This window comes from Halteromyces radiatus, assembly GCF_025201355.1.
Source record: "Halteromyces radiatus strain CBS 162.75 chromosome Unknown BX664scaffold_3, whole genome shotgun sequence".
Taxonomy (NCBI): domain Eukaryota; kingdom Fungi; phylum Mucoromycota; class Mucoromycetes; order Mucorales; family Cunninghamellaceae; genus Halteromyces; species Halteromyces radiatus.
The window spans coordinates 587,291-603,235 of record NW_026251689.1 but is presented as its reverse complement, the minus strand read 5'-3'; the positions used below and the strand labels follow the sequence as shown (position 1 = coordinate 603,235).

At 31.3% G+C, this 15,945-nt stretch overlaps 5 protein-coding genes and 2 non-coding genes across 7 annotated transcripts; 2 read left to right on the top strand and 5 right to left on the bottom strand.

The window, feature by feature from the left end:
* Positions 1–43: 43 nt before the first annotated feature.
* Positions 44–2,032, bottom strand: BX664DRAFT_327899 (uncharacterized protein). Its single transcript, XM_051544502.1, has 2 exons — positions 1,749–2,032; positions 44–1,565 (listed from the first exon to the last, which is right to left on the bottom strand). Exons 1-2 carry the CDS (start codon positions 1,977–1,979, stop codon positions 249–251), a joined length of 1,548 nt encoding a protein of 515 aa, XP_051401134.1. The 5' UTR covers positions 1,980–2,032; the 3' UTR covers positions 44–248.
* A 225-nt stretch (positions 2,033–2,257) lies between these two features.
* On the bottom strand, positions 2,258–4,323 carry BX664DRAFT_327898 (phosphate:H+ symporter). The gene is made up of 4 exons (XM_051544501.1): positions 4,154–4,323; positions 3,068–4,014; positions 2,739–2,991; positions 2,258–2,647 (listed from the first exon to the last, which is right to left on the bottom strand). Exons 1-4 carry the CDS (start codon positions 4,250–4,252, stop codon positions 2,333–2,335), a joined length of 1,614 nt encoding a protein of 537 aa, XP_051401133.1. The 5' UTR covers positions 4,253–4,323; the 3' UTR covers positions 2,258–2,332.
* Positions 4,324–5,984: 1,661 nt separating this feature from the next.
* On the bottom strand, positions 5,985–7,053 carry BX664DRAFT_327895 (transport protein particle component). The gene is made up of 5 exons (XM_051544500.1): positions 6,804–7,053; positions 6,615–6,732; positions 6,455–6,547; positions 6,261–6,354; positions 5,985–6,180 (listed from the first exon to the last, which is right to left on the bottom strand). Exons 1-5 carry the CDS (start codon positions 7,010–7,012, stop codon positions 6,152–6,154), a joined length of 543 nt encoding a protein of 180 aa, XP_051401132.1. The 5' UTR covers positions 7,013–7,053; the 3' UTR covers positions 5,985–6,151.
* A 119-nt stretch (positions 7,054–7,172) lies between these two features.
* Positions 7,173–8,715, top strand: BX664DRAFT_327891 (Yip1 domain-containing protein). The gene is made up of 6 exons (XM_051544499.1): positions 7,173–7,544; positions 7,622–7,700; positions 7,777–7,819; positions 7,886–8,005; positions 8,111–8,247; positions 8,320–8,715. The coding sequence occupies exons 1-6, from the start codon at positions 7,248–7,250 to the stop codon at positions 8,433–8,435; spliced, it is 792 nt and encodes a 263-aa protein (XP_051401131.1). The 5' UTR covers positions 7,173–7,247; the 3' UTR covers positions 8,436–8,715.
* A 3,716-nt stretch (positions 8,716–12,431) lies between these two features.
* On the bottom strand, positions 12,432–12,513 carry BX664DRAFT_t43. The gene has a single exon. It is a non-coding gene; the product is annotated as a tRNA-Ser (tRNA).
* A 104-nt stretch (positions 12,514–12,617) lies between these two features.
* BX664DRAFT_t62 lies at positions 12,618–12,691 on the top strand. The gene has a single exon. It is a non-coding gene; the product is annotated as a tRNA-Arg (tRNA).
* Positions 12,692–13,798: 1,107 nt separating this feature from the next.
* BX664DRAFT_327888 (Endonuclease/exonuclease/phosphatase) lies at positions 13,799–15,729 on the bottom strand. The gene is made up of 5 exons (XM_051544498.1): positions 15,678–15,729; positions 15,428–15,601; positions 15,153–15,339; positions 14,968–15,081; positions 13,799–14,882 (listed from the first exon to the last, which is right to left on the bottom strand). The coding sequence occupies exons 1-5, from the start codon at positions 15,716–15,718 to the stop codon at positions 13,920–13,922; spliced, it is 1,479 nt and encodes a 492-aa protein (XP_051401130.1). The 5' UTR covers positions 15,719–15,729; the 3' UTR covers positions 13,799–13,919.
* Positions 15,730–15,945: the final 216 nt, after the last annotated feature.

Sequence of the window (15,945 nt, the reverse complement as noted above, 5' to 3'; positions counted from 1 at the left end):
AAAAAAAAAAAAAAAAAAACACACACACACACACATTCACACATGACTAACTACCAAAAAAAAAAAAAAAAAAGCCAAACATCTATATCAAAGCCTCGAAGCCAAGCCAAAGACAGATCCCATTTGTTTCTTGCTTACTGTTTGTTGTCCAAAACCAACCATTCAAAGCCTTCGTTCTTTGTTCCGTCCCATAAAATTTTCCTTCGATCCTTGTCCCTTTTGTTGTCAAGTCTTCCTTTTTTTTTTTTTTAATCTGATGATTCTTGTTTGTATGTGATCTCTGGTGGTGTAGAATGCTGTGAACCGCTACTTCTGCCTTGCCGATGATGAGTAGAGAGAGCAAGAACTTGATCAGAAGGTGATATTTGAACTGTAGTTGGTGTACTTGTGGGGATATCACTGATCTTGCTAGTAGATTGAAAAGAAGTGGATACACGTGGTGGAGGAGAGGATGATCGATGGCGTTGTTGTTGTTGTTGCTTTTGTTGTTGTTTTTGTTGTTGTTGTTGATGGTGATGATGAGGATGATGAGGATGATGAGGATTTCTGCCAACACTGGTATCGATAGGTGGTAAAATTGGTTTTGCAGATCGAGGTGATGGTGTATGAGATGTCGTTGATGGTGATATTGCTGATGAGGATGATGTTGATGGAACTGGCCCAGTGCCATTTGAGGTGATACTATTGACTGTTGTCGATGCAGATGATGTCGATGATTTATTGTTGTTATTATTTTCCACAGAGACTATTGGTTTCGGTAATTGTCGTTGTCGTTTATCCATATGTAAAGAGTCTGCAAAGTTGGACCTGTAGGGTAATGAAGAAGTTGGAGTAGTGCTGATCGGAGATCCATTGCCGCGTTGAATTTTTGCTTTTAATGCTTCCATGACTTTGTTGTGAGATAACTTATCATCCGATTGATCAGAAGCAGAATGTCGATTTCGTTTGTAACGTGTAGGGATAGATGCAGTAGAGTCGTCAATTGAATTTGCGCCTACGGCAGGTGATACTGGTGCAGAAGGCTGAAGAGTAGCTGCAGAAGTTGAAGTGTTGATAGAAGGTGGCGGCAATCGATGTCGATAATGAATAGAGGAACTTGTAGCAGCTGATACTGGCGTAGAATTGGAAGTACCGGGATGATTATAACGTGCAGCTGCAGCCGCAACAGCCGTTGAACTTTTATTATTGTTATTGGTACGTATTTCGGTAGGTGGACAAAGAGGATGAGCTGAATGAGGATAAGCTACAGGTGAAGAAGGTTGGTATTCATAATTGCTGGAATAATTGGAAGAATAGTGAGTATCTGGATGATTCCCGGTGAGACGAGCAAGAACTTGTTGTTGAACAGGAGCAAGACCATAAGCATAAGATGGTGTTCCTGGTGGTGGAGGCAAATGTTGTGTTGTTGCTGATGGTGGAGCTGTTGCAATTGTTGACTGGTTTTGGTGATATGACTTATCATCATGTCGTGATAATCTACTTTGTTCACGTAAATATTCTAGATCCAACTGCTTGAGGTGAATTCGTGCTTGTTCTGTTTTCAACATATCCCTAGCAGCTTGTCTCTACAATGATAAAAAAAAAATATAAGATATAGTAAGTAAAAATAATTATTATTTCAGTTCTATTAAGATCAAAAGTACCAATATGATACAAAACATGGATTCGTTCTTTATTGTTCATCAAGACGATACCCTAACTCATCCATATTTCGCGTCACTTATTTCACTTTTCTCTTATTTTCTTACTTTGTCTTCTTCTGCCTTAGCCAGTAATATATGTCGTAATATATCAGCATCGTCCTTGTATTTATCTAGAATTTCCTTCAAAGAGAGGTCGGTATTTGTAGCGGTGGTATCAAAGTCATCTTGTTTATTAAACCTAGGGGACAATGGAGCCGGCCATTGAAAAGCACTTCTTGGTGGTTGGTCCTTTGGTGAATAAGAATTGGGAAGAGGTGAAGGATTCGCCATTATCATAAAAAAGAAAAAAAAGAAAAAAGGAAAAGTGTAGTAAGGAAAAAAGAGAAAAAAAAAGGGAAAGAGGAACGAAAAAAAAAAAAAAAAATACAAACAAACAACAAAAGATACAAAGACGGCGTTTTAAACCCCTATATTAAAAAAAAAAAAAAAAAGATCCACTATATAAAATAGATGAATACATAGTAACATGCTTTATTACTTCATGTCATTTCAGAAAAAAAAAAAAGATAATATCATAATAAAAAAAAATAATAAAAAAAAAAACAAACTAAAAATTAAAAAAAAAATAATACATATATGGTTTATAATAATAGTAACAATAAAAAATGGATTGGAAGTATAACTAAAAATTAATAAGTTCCCTTGACAACTTCTTCATTTTCAATCTTGTGATTGTAATCAGTATCATCATCTTCACGGGAAAGTTCTTCGAGAGATTTGCCAGCAGTTTCAGGGATAAGGAAAGAAGAGAAAATACCAGTCAACATGAAAAGAGCAAAGATTTGAAGCAAGTGATTGATCCATTTGTTGGAACCACCAATATCCTTGAGTAAACCAAAACCAACTTGAGCAATAATGGAACCAATCTTACCACTAGCAGCGGAAATACCGTGAGCAGTAGATCTATATCGGGTAGGGAAGACTTCACCAGGAACAATAAATGTCTATTTTTTTTTTCAAAAAAAAAAAAAAAAAAAAAAGGATGAGTCTCATATATATCTGATGATGATGATGATGATGATGATAGATACTTACAGTAGTGTTGGGACCAAAGTTGAAGAAGATTTGAGTGATAGTATACAAGACAATGAAGAGAGCAACAGAACAATCAAGAATAGGTTGATAAGCGAAACCAAGAATGACAAACATAATAGTAAGCATAGTGAAACCCATGATTTGGATGAATTTACGACCAAGACGATCAATGGTGAAGACGGAAATCCAGTAACCAGGAACGGAACCAAGTAATTGAATAATCAAATTGCCAACACAAGTACGGAAGACAGAGCTATAAAGAAAAAAAAAAACAAATGAGTTGAATAAATAAATAAATAAATATATATAAAGAGAATAGGATCACTTACTTGTAAGCATCAGAACCACCAGAGAAACCAATGTTGGTAAGAATGATAGAGTTGTTGAGACCAAGACCGTACCAAGCGACATCCAAAGCGAACCAAGAGTAAGCAGTACCAAATAAAACCTTACCATTCTTCCATTGACCGAAGTAACGACAGAAATCAGCCCAAGAAGCCTTAGGAGAAGCTTCTTCACGAGTCACTGCAATGTTATCAGTGTAATCACCAGATGAAGCACCATGTTCAACAAAGGCCTTAGCATCACGGATACCCTTTTCAACTTTTTGTTCAACATCCATGGTATAACGAGGAGTTTCGGGAATAGTCAAACGGTAATAGAGAGCAAGTACACCAGGGACAGCACCAACACCAATCACAATACGCCAGACATAATCCAAGTAAGTTGGATCGGATTCAATAGCACTCTTGAAAGCAGCAGTAGTAACCATACCAACAATAGAAGCAGCCACTTGACCAATACCTTGCATAGCAAATACAGCAGCCATCATAGCACCACGACGTTTGGTAGTAGCAAATTCAGCAGTGATAACAGAGGACAAAGGATAATCACCACCAATACCGACACCAACAATCACACGCCAGAAGACCATCACACCCCAGAAGGAGACAGCAGAACCATTACCGACTAAAGATTGACCAACAGTACCAATAATAATGATAATCAATTCAACACCATACATACGTTTACGACCTACACGATCAGCCAAATAACCAAATAAAAGTTGACCTACAACAGTACCAACAGAACAAGCAACTTTGATAGCAGTATCAACATTGGCAGGAGTTTTGTTGTTTTGATCATGCCAGTAAACAAATCCAATCATAGCTGATACCAAATTGATAGCGAAGATATCATAAGCATCAGTAAAGAAACCAATACCAGAGACAATACAGGCACGAATATGGAACCAGCCAAATTTAGCATTGTCAATCTTTTTTTTTTATTTGTTGATAAACAAAAAAAAAAAAAAAAAAAAAAAAAAAAAAAAAAAGATGATGAGTATTAATCCTTATGTGTTATCTAATTTTGATGTATAAAAAAAAAAAAATACCAAAATAGTATGTATTTACCTCTTCAAGAGCTAAACGACGTCGATCAATAGCAGAAATGGTGTAGGATTCATCGAAAGTGGCGCCGGCCGAAGATACTTGTTGAGTAACTTGCGCCATTAAGGAAAGAAAAGAAAGAAGGGAAAGAAAAGAAAAAAAAGTGAAGGAAAGAAGAAAGAAAGACAAGAAAAAACTGAAACGGAAAAAAAAGTAAATCTGGGGCTAAATATATATATATTTTTTTTAACTATATGATGATTATTTTTTTTTTATATATATTATACTCTAAAAATCAACTTTTTTTTTTTTTTTTGGTACCCTATCATTTCTCCCATGTGTTCTTTTTGATTCAAAAAAAACTTTACTTTTTATAAAGATAATCTTTCAATTTGCTGGAATTCTATCCAGTCAGTGTTACCAAATCGAGGAAGCGAAGTTTCGTCCAGTACTACGCTTAAAAACTCATCCAATCAAACACTGTAATCTCGTCACGATGCATTTTTCAACTTTTTTTTTTTTTCCTATGGATGACTTTTTCTTTTTTAACTTCTCTTTTATTTTTGTTCATTATAAGAATCATTATCGGAATCATCATTATCATCACCAGATATAAATATATATATATATAGATGTAGATATATACCAATCATCCATCATCATGCACAAAATAAAATAAAAAGAAGACCGTGCGTTCAGGTTTTTTTTTTTTATTTTAAATGTTTTTTAAAAATTGTTGTCAAAAGTATATTTATTAGTGTACAAACTGATTTTAGTATTTGATATCGTGAGATCATGCCAAAATGATTTTATTGGTTTACCTTTTGGATCCTATCCTGTGGCAAAATATTGACTTTACTATGCTTCTTTAAAGTCAAAATTTAACTTTGATTTCATTGGTCAATTAGTGTCATTTGAACTCTGCCTCATGCCTTTTTTGGTCATTACCTTATAAACTTATCCCATATCATCCTTTTTTTTTTTCTTTCTTTACTTTTAATCTGTCATCTACCTGTCATCCTTTTTTTTTTTTTTATCAACATGTTACCATTATCAGTCTAATATTTGTCATTATGTAAAATAAGGATGTCAATTAGTAAGTGATTTACTAAATACCCCTGATGATCTCATTTGAAACAAGTTCCACGTTTTTGTTCTTTTTAAACTCCAAAAACCCTTTTCTCGGATTTGTTCTGTTCTTTATAGTATATGATACTTCTATTCATTCTCCGTTCTTCTAAAAAGTGAAAGAGCAAATCAGTTTTCGTAAAGCACACATGTACTGGATCATTGGGGTCATGTCAAAAATAACCTTTTTTTTTCTGCTCCTGATTTTTTTTTGGGCCCTTTTTCGAAATAGGTTATCATAGATCCAGATCTATTGATCTAACCTGATGAACAATGAACTGATAGAATGAATGATGATATGTAAGAACATCCTTTTATTAGCCATCTTATATATATATAAATCAAAAGAAAAAGAGTATGTTTAGTCAATTCTACGTAGTTCTAGACCATTGATAACGCTTTATGAAATCATCCATGAACGACTCTTCTTTACAATCACAATGGTTTGGTTTCGACTCAAAACCTCTATTCTGAATTATTACAAGTAACACTTTCATTCAGTCGAACTCTGCCAATAACGTTGATGATGCTGATGGTGCTGATTCCCTTTAATCATAGCTTTTTTTGATGATGATTCCCTTTGATCATAACTTTTTGGTGATGATTCACTTTGCTGATGATTCCCTTTAATGATGATTCCATGTGCTGATGGTAATGGTGTAAAACATAAAAGAGAGATGACCATAACTTCAGAAAAGAAAAAAAAAAAACACGACGTTTGCGGTAATAAAGTGGTATAAATATAAGAATAATTTTATAGGTAATGTAATGTACATGATAGAATAAATAAATAAACTGGACAAGACTAAACTAAACTGAAAAAGGAAGATATGATGTTCAAGATGGATAGAATTGGAGAGAGAGTCAATAGCGATTTGGTAAGGAAATCCTCGTTTATTTGGCTATTTTGATCTGGAAGGTACCTATAAAATAATAAAGATGTAAAAAAAAAAAAAAGAGTTAATATAAAATAATGATATTGTTAAAATAGTTAGATTCATACATTGAGGAAGATTGGAAGTTTCCGCTACAACAACACTAGATACACCGAGATTGGCCAATGCACCACGAATAATACCACAAGGAAACCAGAGATACTTTGATACAAAGGAAAGAAAGAAAAAAAAAAAAGACAAATTTAAATAATGAATATAACAAGTTATCTACATTCTTTCTCTTTCATAGTTAATATTTTACCGGTGAAGCCTTTTTTGCGGAATCAGCACCTCCTACATCTGTTGAAAGTCGCATAAACCATCGAAAACTGTTGTCTTGAAGTACATATACACCCTATTAATAAAGAATGAAAAAAAAAGATGAATATAATTATATATTTTACACTTCTTTCCCTAAATACCCTGTGATTCGTTTTTAGATTGTCGATTTGTTTCTTGAACATGATTGTCCAAAGGTCCTTGCATATAAACTTGACCACATCTAAAGTATCCACGAATCGAGGTCGGTCTTGTGTAAATCTATCAGTAGAGTCAAGTTATCATTTTCCTTTTTACACGATTATATTAAAAAAATACCCATTGAACGTTACCTTTCTATTAAGCGTTGACCTACAGAGTAACCCAGATTTTCCAACTTGTAAAAGACAGCGTCAATATCAGCGTCAGGTTCAGTAATAGTTGTTCTACAAATAGTATCTACCATTTCTATCAAGAATAAATCCATACAACTTTCAGCAACGAGCTTTTGTTGTGATAATGTTTGAGAATAAGTCATTGTTTCGTCACTGTATGTAGTCATTGTAATATATACGCGCGATAGATGATGTACAAAAAAAAAAAAAAAGAGATTGAGAAATGGAAAGAAAAAAAAAAATCAAAACTCTGACTGTATGACTGCTTTGAACATCCGACTCTATCAAAAGTGTGCTTTTTTTTTCCTAGCATTTTCTTGTCTTTTATTTTTTTTTTTCTTTTTCTTTTTTTTTATTTTTTCTTTTTTTTTTTTTTGTCTCAATCATTCCTCAATAATAAAGATGCTTTCATCTAACCATCAATCTAATGAATATGATAATCCCTTCTCATCATCCTCAGATCCTTATTCTACCTTCATTGAACCTGACTTAGACTTGACTGGTCAATCCACTAGACAACCTTCTCAGCCTACTGTCGACTCCACTCCATCTAGTTATTCCAATCCTTTTGCTAATCCTGCTCTGTCTGGTAATATTGGTAGCTCTACTCGTTCACCCGTTACAAATCCATCAGCCTCTTCGACAACTTATCAATATACTGGTGAAGATACTCTAGATGAACCTGTTTCAGTCACTATTGTAAGAGTATTAATATATTATAGGATATGCTCATTTTTCTCATTCTTTTTTTTTTTTTTTTTATTTTTACAAACTAGTTACGTGATTTGAAAAAGGTGGCCAACAAAATGCTACAAGTGCTTCATCCAAAAGGCGATCGGCACGTATTAAGAGACTGTATAGTGAAAAAAAAAAATTAAGAACTTATTACCATTTGAAACTGAAGTACTTATATCGATGTCTTTTTTTATAGGGGACTTATGGGGACCTTTATTATTATGTCTGTCTCTGGCAATGTAAGTGATATATATATATTTAGAATGACAATGCTGCATATATTTATCAACTTTTTTTTTTCTTAGTACTTTGAGTACTAGAGCACCTGTTGATCAAAGTGTATCCATTTTTACTGGAGTTTTTGTTATTGTCTGGCTTGGCGCGGCTGTTGTTACACTGAATGCCAAACTTCTTGGAGGTGCTGTGTAAGTATGATTGAACGTTAATATCTATAAAAATGAATAACTATTTATTGTCAATACATGAGATGAACGAACTAATACGATGGTGATTACTTTTTTATTAAATAGATCCTTTTTCCAATCAGTGTGTGTTATAGGTTACTGCTTGTTCCCATTAGTTGCTGCATCGATTGTTTCAATTTTTGTACATCTGATTTGGATCCGTCTTCCTATAGCCATTGTTACTTTTGCTTGGTCGACTTATGGTATGTATTCTTTTATTCTATCATTTTTTTTCTCACCAATTTTTTATTTATTTATTTATTTGGGAAAAAAAGCTTCTGTAGGTTTTTTATCCGAATCTCAAATCAATTTAAGCAATAGACGTGCTTTGACTGTGTATCCTCTTTGTTTATTTTATATGGTAATTTCTTGGCTTATTTTGGTATCTTGAATGCAAGTATTGTATCCCTCCCATCCCTATTATATTCCCCTCATCCTTCGTCTTCTAGTTTTTTATTATTATTATTATTTCCTTCCGTATCACAATCATACATATATCTATCTATCGCAACTATATATATTTATATATCTATCAAATTGGATCTACTATCATCATTGAAATAAAATATACGTGTATTTTTCTTTTATTATCATTATTCATTCAAAAAGTTCAAAAAAAAAAAACGATAATCTAAAACTATATACAAAGATCAGGTGTGAAAACTAAGTAGAAATGTAAAAGGAAGGATCGATATAAAGTAGAAAGAAATATCCATATCTTTTTCATTATTGATACATAATGTAGTAGATCATAAAACCCAATCCTTATTTTTTTTTTTTTTTTGCATATTTTCATCTCGTCTTTCGTCATAATTATAGGTAGTTTAGATTCTTACCATTTTGGATTGAATATTTCTTTTTGGGTTGGACTTTCTTTTTTTTATTATCACTTTTTTTTTTATTTTTGTATTTGAACATGGATTTTTTATTTTTATTTTTTTAATCATGTCATATCAGTGTATTCCGTAACCATATCCATAAAATAAAGAATGCATTCACAAACAAAGAATAAAAACTACTTCGTAAGAGGGAATCAATTACATGGACGTGTAATAAAGCAGTAGGAATAAAAATAAAAGCTTTATTAAATAAAAGTATGACTATTATAGATCACTAATTGATATACTATGATTAAAGTTATTATAAAGAAAAAGAAAGAAATAAGAGAAAATAAAAATTACCACATCTAAAAAGATAAAAAATAAAATACGGACTTTGAAAACCATTATGCTGATGATCCATAATTACTACCAAGGAAAGATATATATCAATGAATAAAGACTCCAGGGCAGCAATCATGATTAAATCATTACATATATGATGATAACATCACGTCAATGAGAAATAAAATACTAATAAGTTTATACGCCCTGTATAACAGTATTACAAACCAAAACAAAAATAAACAAAAACAAAAATAAAATTTGATCACCAATTTTAAATACAATACTAGTATTACGTGTCACTCATCACGTACTTATATATAAGAACAACAAAACTTTTTGTGTAGATACTTTGTCTCTTTTTTCAACTAATTTTTAAATAAAAAAAAACCTCACTGATTCTTCCTTCTCTTTCTTTTTTTTTTTTGTTGACACTCACCTACACCCATTTCACACTGTGAAGTCATACGAAAGTCTCAAGAAAATCAAAAAAGAGCCATGGAAAAGAAAATCATCGAAAATACACGACAATGGAAACATCCTTTCAAGCTTGGTGACATGATGACATTGTATACTGGAATCAAGGCAAATTCATGGGCAGGAAAAATATCTGACATGTGGGATGGAATCTATATCGTGCATCAAATACTTGACAAAGGGACCTATTTCATAAAACCATATCAATCCGCTGAACCAAAACTTACAAACGTGTGCATGGTAATCGACTTGAGTTATATCAGATGCCTGATGTCTTCTGGAATCAATCCTTCGAACGAACACTTGGAGACGATCCGTGACGCCAACCTTTCCAACTTTAAAAGGTTATTGAAGAAGATACGTAAAGCTGATGCCTGGTGTCATGTTGATAAAAGTTGAACGATGGAGGCCATCTTTTGTTGGGGCATGGGATGTAAAGAAGAAAAAAAAAAATAAAAAAATAAAAAAAAAAAAATATACAAAAAAAAAAAATTATAGTTCGAAGACCTGATAGCGGACGGTGATTTGAATTTTTTTTTATTTTTATGGAATATAAGTTTTTTATTTCCCTTTTCTTTCTTTTTGTCTTTCTTTCTCTTTTTATTTTACTTTAGTCTTTATTTTATTCTTTTTTATTTTTTATTTGAACCGTGAATTATCACGGTAAGTACATTCCTTTACTATTTTTTATGTTTTTTATATGTTATGACTTTTATGCTGATAATAAATTACAGGTTCTTTTATGCTTGAAATTATCTTTTTATTGTCTTGTCTCATATCAAGACCGTCTTATTTTCGTTTTCAAAATTCTTTTGTTATCAAAATTCGTTTATAAATATCATTTTTGTATAAAATATTTTAGTATAAATACCCTTCCTTTTCTTTTTCTTCTTCTTTTTTTTTTTTTAGTCATTCAAAAAAAAACATATTTTGTTTAAATAAACTTATCTTATATTTATTATATTTGTGGATTCTTACTTCTGATTGGCTCACTTTGTTCTTTATATCAAGACAGAGCAATTTTGTCAAACTTCGATCTTTTTTATTTCTTTTACTTTACTTTTTTGTTTTATTTTATTCTGTCAAGGAACATTAGTCAATAAAAATCATGGCGTATGTCTGAGTTCTATTATTATTTTATTTATTTACTTTGTTTTCTTTCTCACCTTCTCTTTTTCTTTCTCTTCTCCTCTTTCCTTCCTGTTTTTTTTTTTGTCCCTTTTTTTTTTTTTTTTTTTTTTTTCTCATTACAACTATGATACATTAGTTAGTCTCTCCTTTCTTTAGTTTAGATATAAACACGTTATTTTATTTCTACAACAATAAAGATAACTATCTGTTATCTTTAGTCAACAATTACTTTGTTTCGTTCTTCTACATCAAACAACTAATACAGTACATAACCAATTTGAAGAACTCTTTGGGACAAGTCGAACGCCTAAACTACATGAAGGAAAGAAGACAATATTTACAACAATTCTTGAAAGACTTAATGCCTACGTATAGTATACAAGCCTTTATCAGAAAGATCAGAAGAGTGGATACCTGGACAACAATCTAATATGGGGACCATCTTTTCTTGGGGCGAAGGGATGTTAAAAAAAAAAAAGGTTTTTTTCTGTTTAGTCATACGATACGAAGCATCACCCTAAATATCTATATTTCGTATATTTTATCCACTCTTAGTTTTAGTCATTCACATTATACTTTTTATATCCATATTCTTTAAATTTGTGTATAGATAAAATAAAATAAAAAATATGGGACTAGTGGAAAAGTCTGTTTATTGAAAAATTAAAAAAAAAAAAAAAGAGTTGATTATTACTGTATATCTACACTTGAAAAATTTATATCTCTTTTATATCTGTTTAAAAAAAAAATTAATCATCATATGTATTAAATACCATGTCTACTCTTTGTTGATACATTTGATTAGTTTGTATTGATAATCATGATTAATTCCTATGATGATGATTATATGGTAAATATATCGACATTCTTTTCTCAGTAGAATAAATTTCAAAGTCCCCTTTTTAGTTTTTTTTTTTTTTTTTTTTTTTTTTTTTACCTTTCTTTTTCTTTCATTGACTTTTTTTTTATGGTTTTAATTATATACATTAATGTAGTCGTTAGTTTACATACTTTTTTTTTTTTTATTCCATAAAGTTTTATTTTATTTATTACAACTATTTTATTACATGTCAATAGGATTTATTCCATCTACAAAGATGTATTATGAATGTATTCATTTTATTTTTTATTATACGCATATGTTACAGAATACGCTGATACGACATAGAATAAATACCCCACCTTTTTCCTTTTTTTTTCTCTTCTGGAGTTCAGTCAATATATAATTTATCTTTTTTTAATGAAAACAACTATTTTAGCTCACTTTGTTCCTTACAGCAAGAGAACAATTTTACAAACTCCTACCCTCCAAATTTGGAACTTTTATTTTTCTTTACTTTACTTTTTTTTTTTTTTTTATTACTATTACTATACGTGTGTTTGCGTAATCAAGTACTGGCGCTCACTATTTACATTATTCTCTTTCAATCATCCGTATTACCTTATAAACTTTGATAATATTTTTTTTATTTGACCCATCTGAACCAATTTTTCACTTAACAGGTTTTTTTTTTTTTTATTGGCCATTTGAACCAAAAAATCACTTAACACAGCACTCGTTCCTATTGGCTACCATGGAAACGGAGTATATAAAAAGAAAAAGAAGCAAAAGAAAGCGTCAGCTACAGGATTTGAACCTGTGCAGGCAGAGCCTATGTGATTTCTAGTCACACTCCTTAACCACTCGGACAAACTGACAGATGAATGTCGAAAATCGATTACTTCATTATCAATCTAACGTCAAATTTGAGCGAAATCGTCGACTGATTCATAATGATCATATCAGTCTAGCACGCAACTGAGGGACTATGGCCCAATTGGACAAGGCGTCTGACTACGAATCAGGAGATTCCAGGTTCGACCCCTGGTAGTCTCATCTCAGTATCTTTTTTGCTACAGTTTGACTTGATTCGGTGGTCGAATTGTGGCCAATCATATGCGGTTGTTAAGTGATATGTTAAGTGGTCTTTGGTTGTTAAGGCCAATTTTTTTTTTTTTTTTTTTTTTTTAGATGAAAATGTTAAGGCCAAAATTGAAAAAGTAATTCGGATGATTGATTGATATTAAGTTAAATAGTGAGCACCAGTACTTGATTACGCAACCACACGTATAGGAAAAGAGATAAAAAAAAAAAAAAGGAAAAGTAAAGTGGTACAGTAGTTTGTATTGTTAATACAGCTTTTTTTTTTGACTTTTCGAATTCCGCAGACGAATAAAAAAAAAAAATTTTTTTTCTTTTTTCTCCTTTTTCTTTCCTCTTCTTCCCATTATCGCGTAATATTCGACATTACTACACATCTTAATGTATATTCATCATCCTTCATTGAACTTGTATTCATCTCTTTCTTCCTTCATTCTATTTGTCTTTTCATTAGTTCTCTTTTCATTTATTAATTAAATTAGTATAATATCCAAAAATAAAACTTTATCTTTTATTCTCTATTATATCTTGGACTTGATTTTATTTTATTTATACTTATATTTGGTAGATACTATCTTCCTAATCTTTTATATCTTTGATACTATACACTGTATATTATATACTGCATATATTTAAAAAAAATGTAACGGATGAGCCTTTTTTCAAACTTGATGATTGTGTCTTTAGCCTTTGACTAGTTTTATTTGTATTGTTTTCTTTCCTTTCTTTTTTTTTCTTTTTTTTCTTTTTTTTCTTTTTTTTCTTTTTTTTCTTTTTTTTCTTTTTCTTTTTTCTTTTTTTTTTTTCTTTTTCTTTTTTTTTTCTTTTTCTTTTTCTTTTTCTTTTTCTTTCTCTCTTTTCTTGTTCAATTATGATTATTCATTATGGCAATATCACAAAAAGACATCCGAAGTTTCCATTTATGGTTGATGAAATGAGTTTTATCGTCTAGGCGTGCTACAATGATGATGATAGAATACATTGTACGTATGTTGTTGATTTGAGAATCAAAAATAAAAATAAAAATAATCAGGAGTATATTAGAAAAAAAAAAAAAGGAATATCAGTTTATTAAAAAGTCAATATACAACAGTGACAATATAAATAATTATCTACAGTAAATCTATATATATATATAATACAAATACACATACACTGTAATGAAAATAATAATATTACTAAACTACAACGTTTCTACTAATTGAGATGGAGTGGTTGGAGATGATGATGAGATTGTCGAATCTTTGTTGCGTAATTGAAGACCATGAAGTAGCGTCTGAAGATCTATAACAAATTGATGCATAGCTTGATGTTCACCATAACCGAAAACAAAACCAACAATAAGACATACAATGGCAAGGACAGAGCAGATAATAAGAGGAATACCAAGAAGTAAAGGTAGTAACCACACAATAAGCATATCATGATGATGACCATCACCATTATGTGATAAAAATTGATTCACAGAAACACGATAGGGAACAATCACAATTGCAACATATAATGCAAGAACTATCACCACCAGAGAGATAAAAGTCCGTAGTAAACGATGTGCCATGCGCTGCATTGTCAATTGATCCTTTTGTAACAATAAAATAAGTTCCTGTACTGTTGTCAAGTCAAGTGCTGTATAGGTAGGATGGGAAAGTGATGTTGAAATAGAAGGATATCTTGTTGATGGCGGTAACATGGATGCGTTTGATGTTGTAGATATAGTTTTATAATGATTATTCATGTAACCGTTATGTTTAGAGAAATCATCATCACCATTAAGAATAAAATTAGACTGAACACCGAAGTGATCAGAATAACTAACTGTTGATCCAGGAATAAGTTTTGTCATTGTAACGAAAGAATCAGTGCATATCATTTGAGGTGTACGCCGGTAAAAGATATAATCCAAACGATCTCCAGTTGCCTTTCGTTTATGAGGTTGAGGGTTGAAATGTTTAGACCAAGTATTTGAAGATGAGTTGCAAGTAATTCCAAAGCGTTGAATAAAATCATCCAAATCTTCGTTTTCTGTTTGTTGCCAATTCTGTTGTTGACTATCTAAATGTGTCTCCAGCCATGAGTCTGTCATAAACGCGTGTTCTTTCAAAAGTCGATAGTTGTAACTTGTAGGGGTACTATTAAAATCACCAGTCTACATATATATATATATAAAGAAAAAAAAAAAAGAATGATGAATACCATTATAATATGATTCATCTCTCTTTCCCAAGTCATACCGCTATGATTTGTCTTCCTTGAGCTGCTGCAGATCGTAATATATTGGCCAATTCCCAAGACTCGGTTATTCGATGTCCTCGATATTCATCAGATTTCCCATAACCAGCATGTAACTAATTGGAAGAAAAAAAACGAAACGAAAGTTAGTTCATTCAACACATTTCAATATTGAGTATATATTTACATGTGTAGTAAAGACTTGGATAACGCCAACAAGAGGATGTTCAAGACACACAGAAGCACAACCTTTTCCTACATAGTAGTCACCATGGAATACCTTCAATGGCCGTCCTGCAAGCGTATAACGAAAGTAAGATGAGTATGTAATAGGGTATTTTGATAGAATAGCCAGGCCACTGCCAAGAGCACCACTAGTACACGGATTTATCAAAAGGAAACAAAAAGGAAGTATATGTAAATAATTGTAAATAAAAAGAGTATAATAGTTGATTTAGTTACCTGTAAAAGTATTTAGCATAGGGAAGTTCGGTTGATACATGATTCTTGAGATGATTAAAGTCTTGATAAACCCATATTTCTTGTAGAGTCACAATATCGCACGATAATTGACGAATGGCTTCTGCAATGGCTTCCAAACGAAACTTGCGTTTTCTTGAAACTAAATAAAGTCCCCTTTTTTTTTTTTAAAAAAAAAATGAATGGTCTATCTAAAGAAAACGGTTACAAGTATTTATTACGATTTACATACCAACAATTGAGAGATAGGACAGAAAGTTTGTTGGCTTCCATAAAAAAAAAAAAAAAAAAAAAGAGAAAGAAAGGCAAAAAATAAAAAAAAAAAAAAAAAAAGAAAATAAAGAAATAAAGCACCGACAGCATTTGTTATCAATACATGTATTTTCTTCTAATAGGATCTCAGATCGCATGAAAACCGATGGACAAATTTAGTTAAAGTCCACTTTTTTATATTGATCTTAATTACACGGTAATTGACAACGTTGTACATTCTTCTATCT

What these genes read in the sequence shown, in the direction of transcription:
- BX664DRAFT_327891 (XM_051544499.1), top strand. Translation starts at nt 7,248, where the DNA reads ATGCTTTCATCTAACCATCAATCTAATGAATATGATAATCCCTTCTCA. An exon ending in TCGGCACGTATTAAGAGACT is followed by an intron (nt 7,701 to 7,776) that starts GTATAGTGAAAA and finishes CTTTTTTTATAG; the next exon opens with GGGACTTATGGGGACCTTTA. An exon ending in TTATGTCTGTCTCTGGCAAT is followed by an intron (nt 7,820 to 7,885) that starts GTAAGTGATATA and finishes TTTTTTTCTTAG; the next exon opens with TACTTTGAGTACTAGAGCAC.
- BX664DRAFT_327895 (XM_051544500.1), bottom strand. Translation starts at nt 7,012, where the DNA reads ATGACTACATACAGTGACGAAACAATGACTTATTCTCAAACATTATCA. An exon ending in GGTCAACGCTTAATAGAAAG is followed by an intron (nt 6,733 to 6,803) that starts GTAACGTTCAAT and finishes CTCTACTGATAG; the next exon opens with ATTTACACAAGACCGACCTC. An exon ending in ATCTAAAAACGAATCACAGG is followed by an intron (nt 6,548 to 6,614) that starts GTATTTAGGGAA and finishes CTTTATTAATAG; the next exon opens with GGTGTATATGTACTTCAAGA.
- BX664DRAFT_327899 (XM_051544502.1), bottom strand. Translation starts at nt 1,979, where the DNA reads ATGATAATGGCGAATCCTTCACCTCTTCCCAATTCTTATTCACCAAAG. An exon ending in CTAAGGCAGAAGAAGACAAA is followed by an intron (nt 1,566 to 1,748) that starts GTAAGAAAATAA and finishes TTATCATTGTAG; the next exon opens with AGACAAGCTGCTAGGGATAT.
- BX664DRAFT_327898 (XM_051544501.1), bottom strand. Translation starts at nt 4,252, where the DNA reads ATGGCGCAAGTTACTCAACAAGTATCTTCGGCCGGCGCCACTTTCGAT. An exon ending in GGTGGTTCTGATGCTTACAA is followed by an intron (nt 2,992 to 3,067) that starts GTAAGTGATCCT and finishes TTTTCTTTATAG; the next exon opens with CTCTGTCTTCCGTACTTGTG. An exon ending in ACTTTGGTCCCAACACTACT is followed by an intron (nt 2,648 to 2,738) that starts GTAAGTATCTAT and finishes AAAAAAAAATAG; the next exon opens with ACATTTATTGTTCCTGGTGA.
- BX664DRAFT_327888 (XM_051544498.1), bottom strand. Translation starts at nt 15,718, where the DNA reads ATGGAAGCCAACAAACTTTCTGTCCTATCTCTCAATTGTTG. An exon ending in TCCAAGTCTTTACTACACAT is followed by an intron (nt 15,082 to 15,152) that starts GTAAATATATAC and finishes TCTTCCAATTAG; the next exon opens with TTACATGCTGGTTATGGGAA. An exon ending in AAGGAAGACAAATCATAGCG is followed by an intron (nt 14,883 to 14,967) that starts GTATGACTTGGG and finishes ATATATATGTAG; the next exon opens with ACTGGTGATTTTAATAGTAC.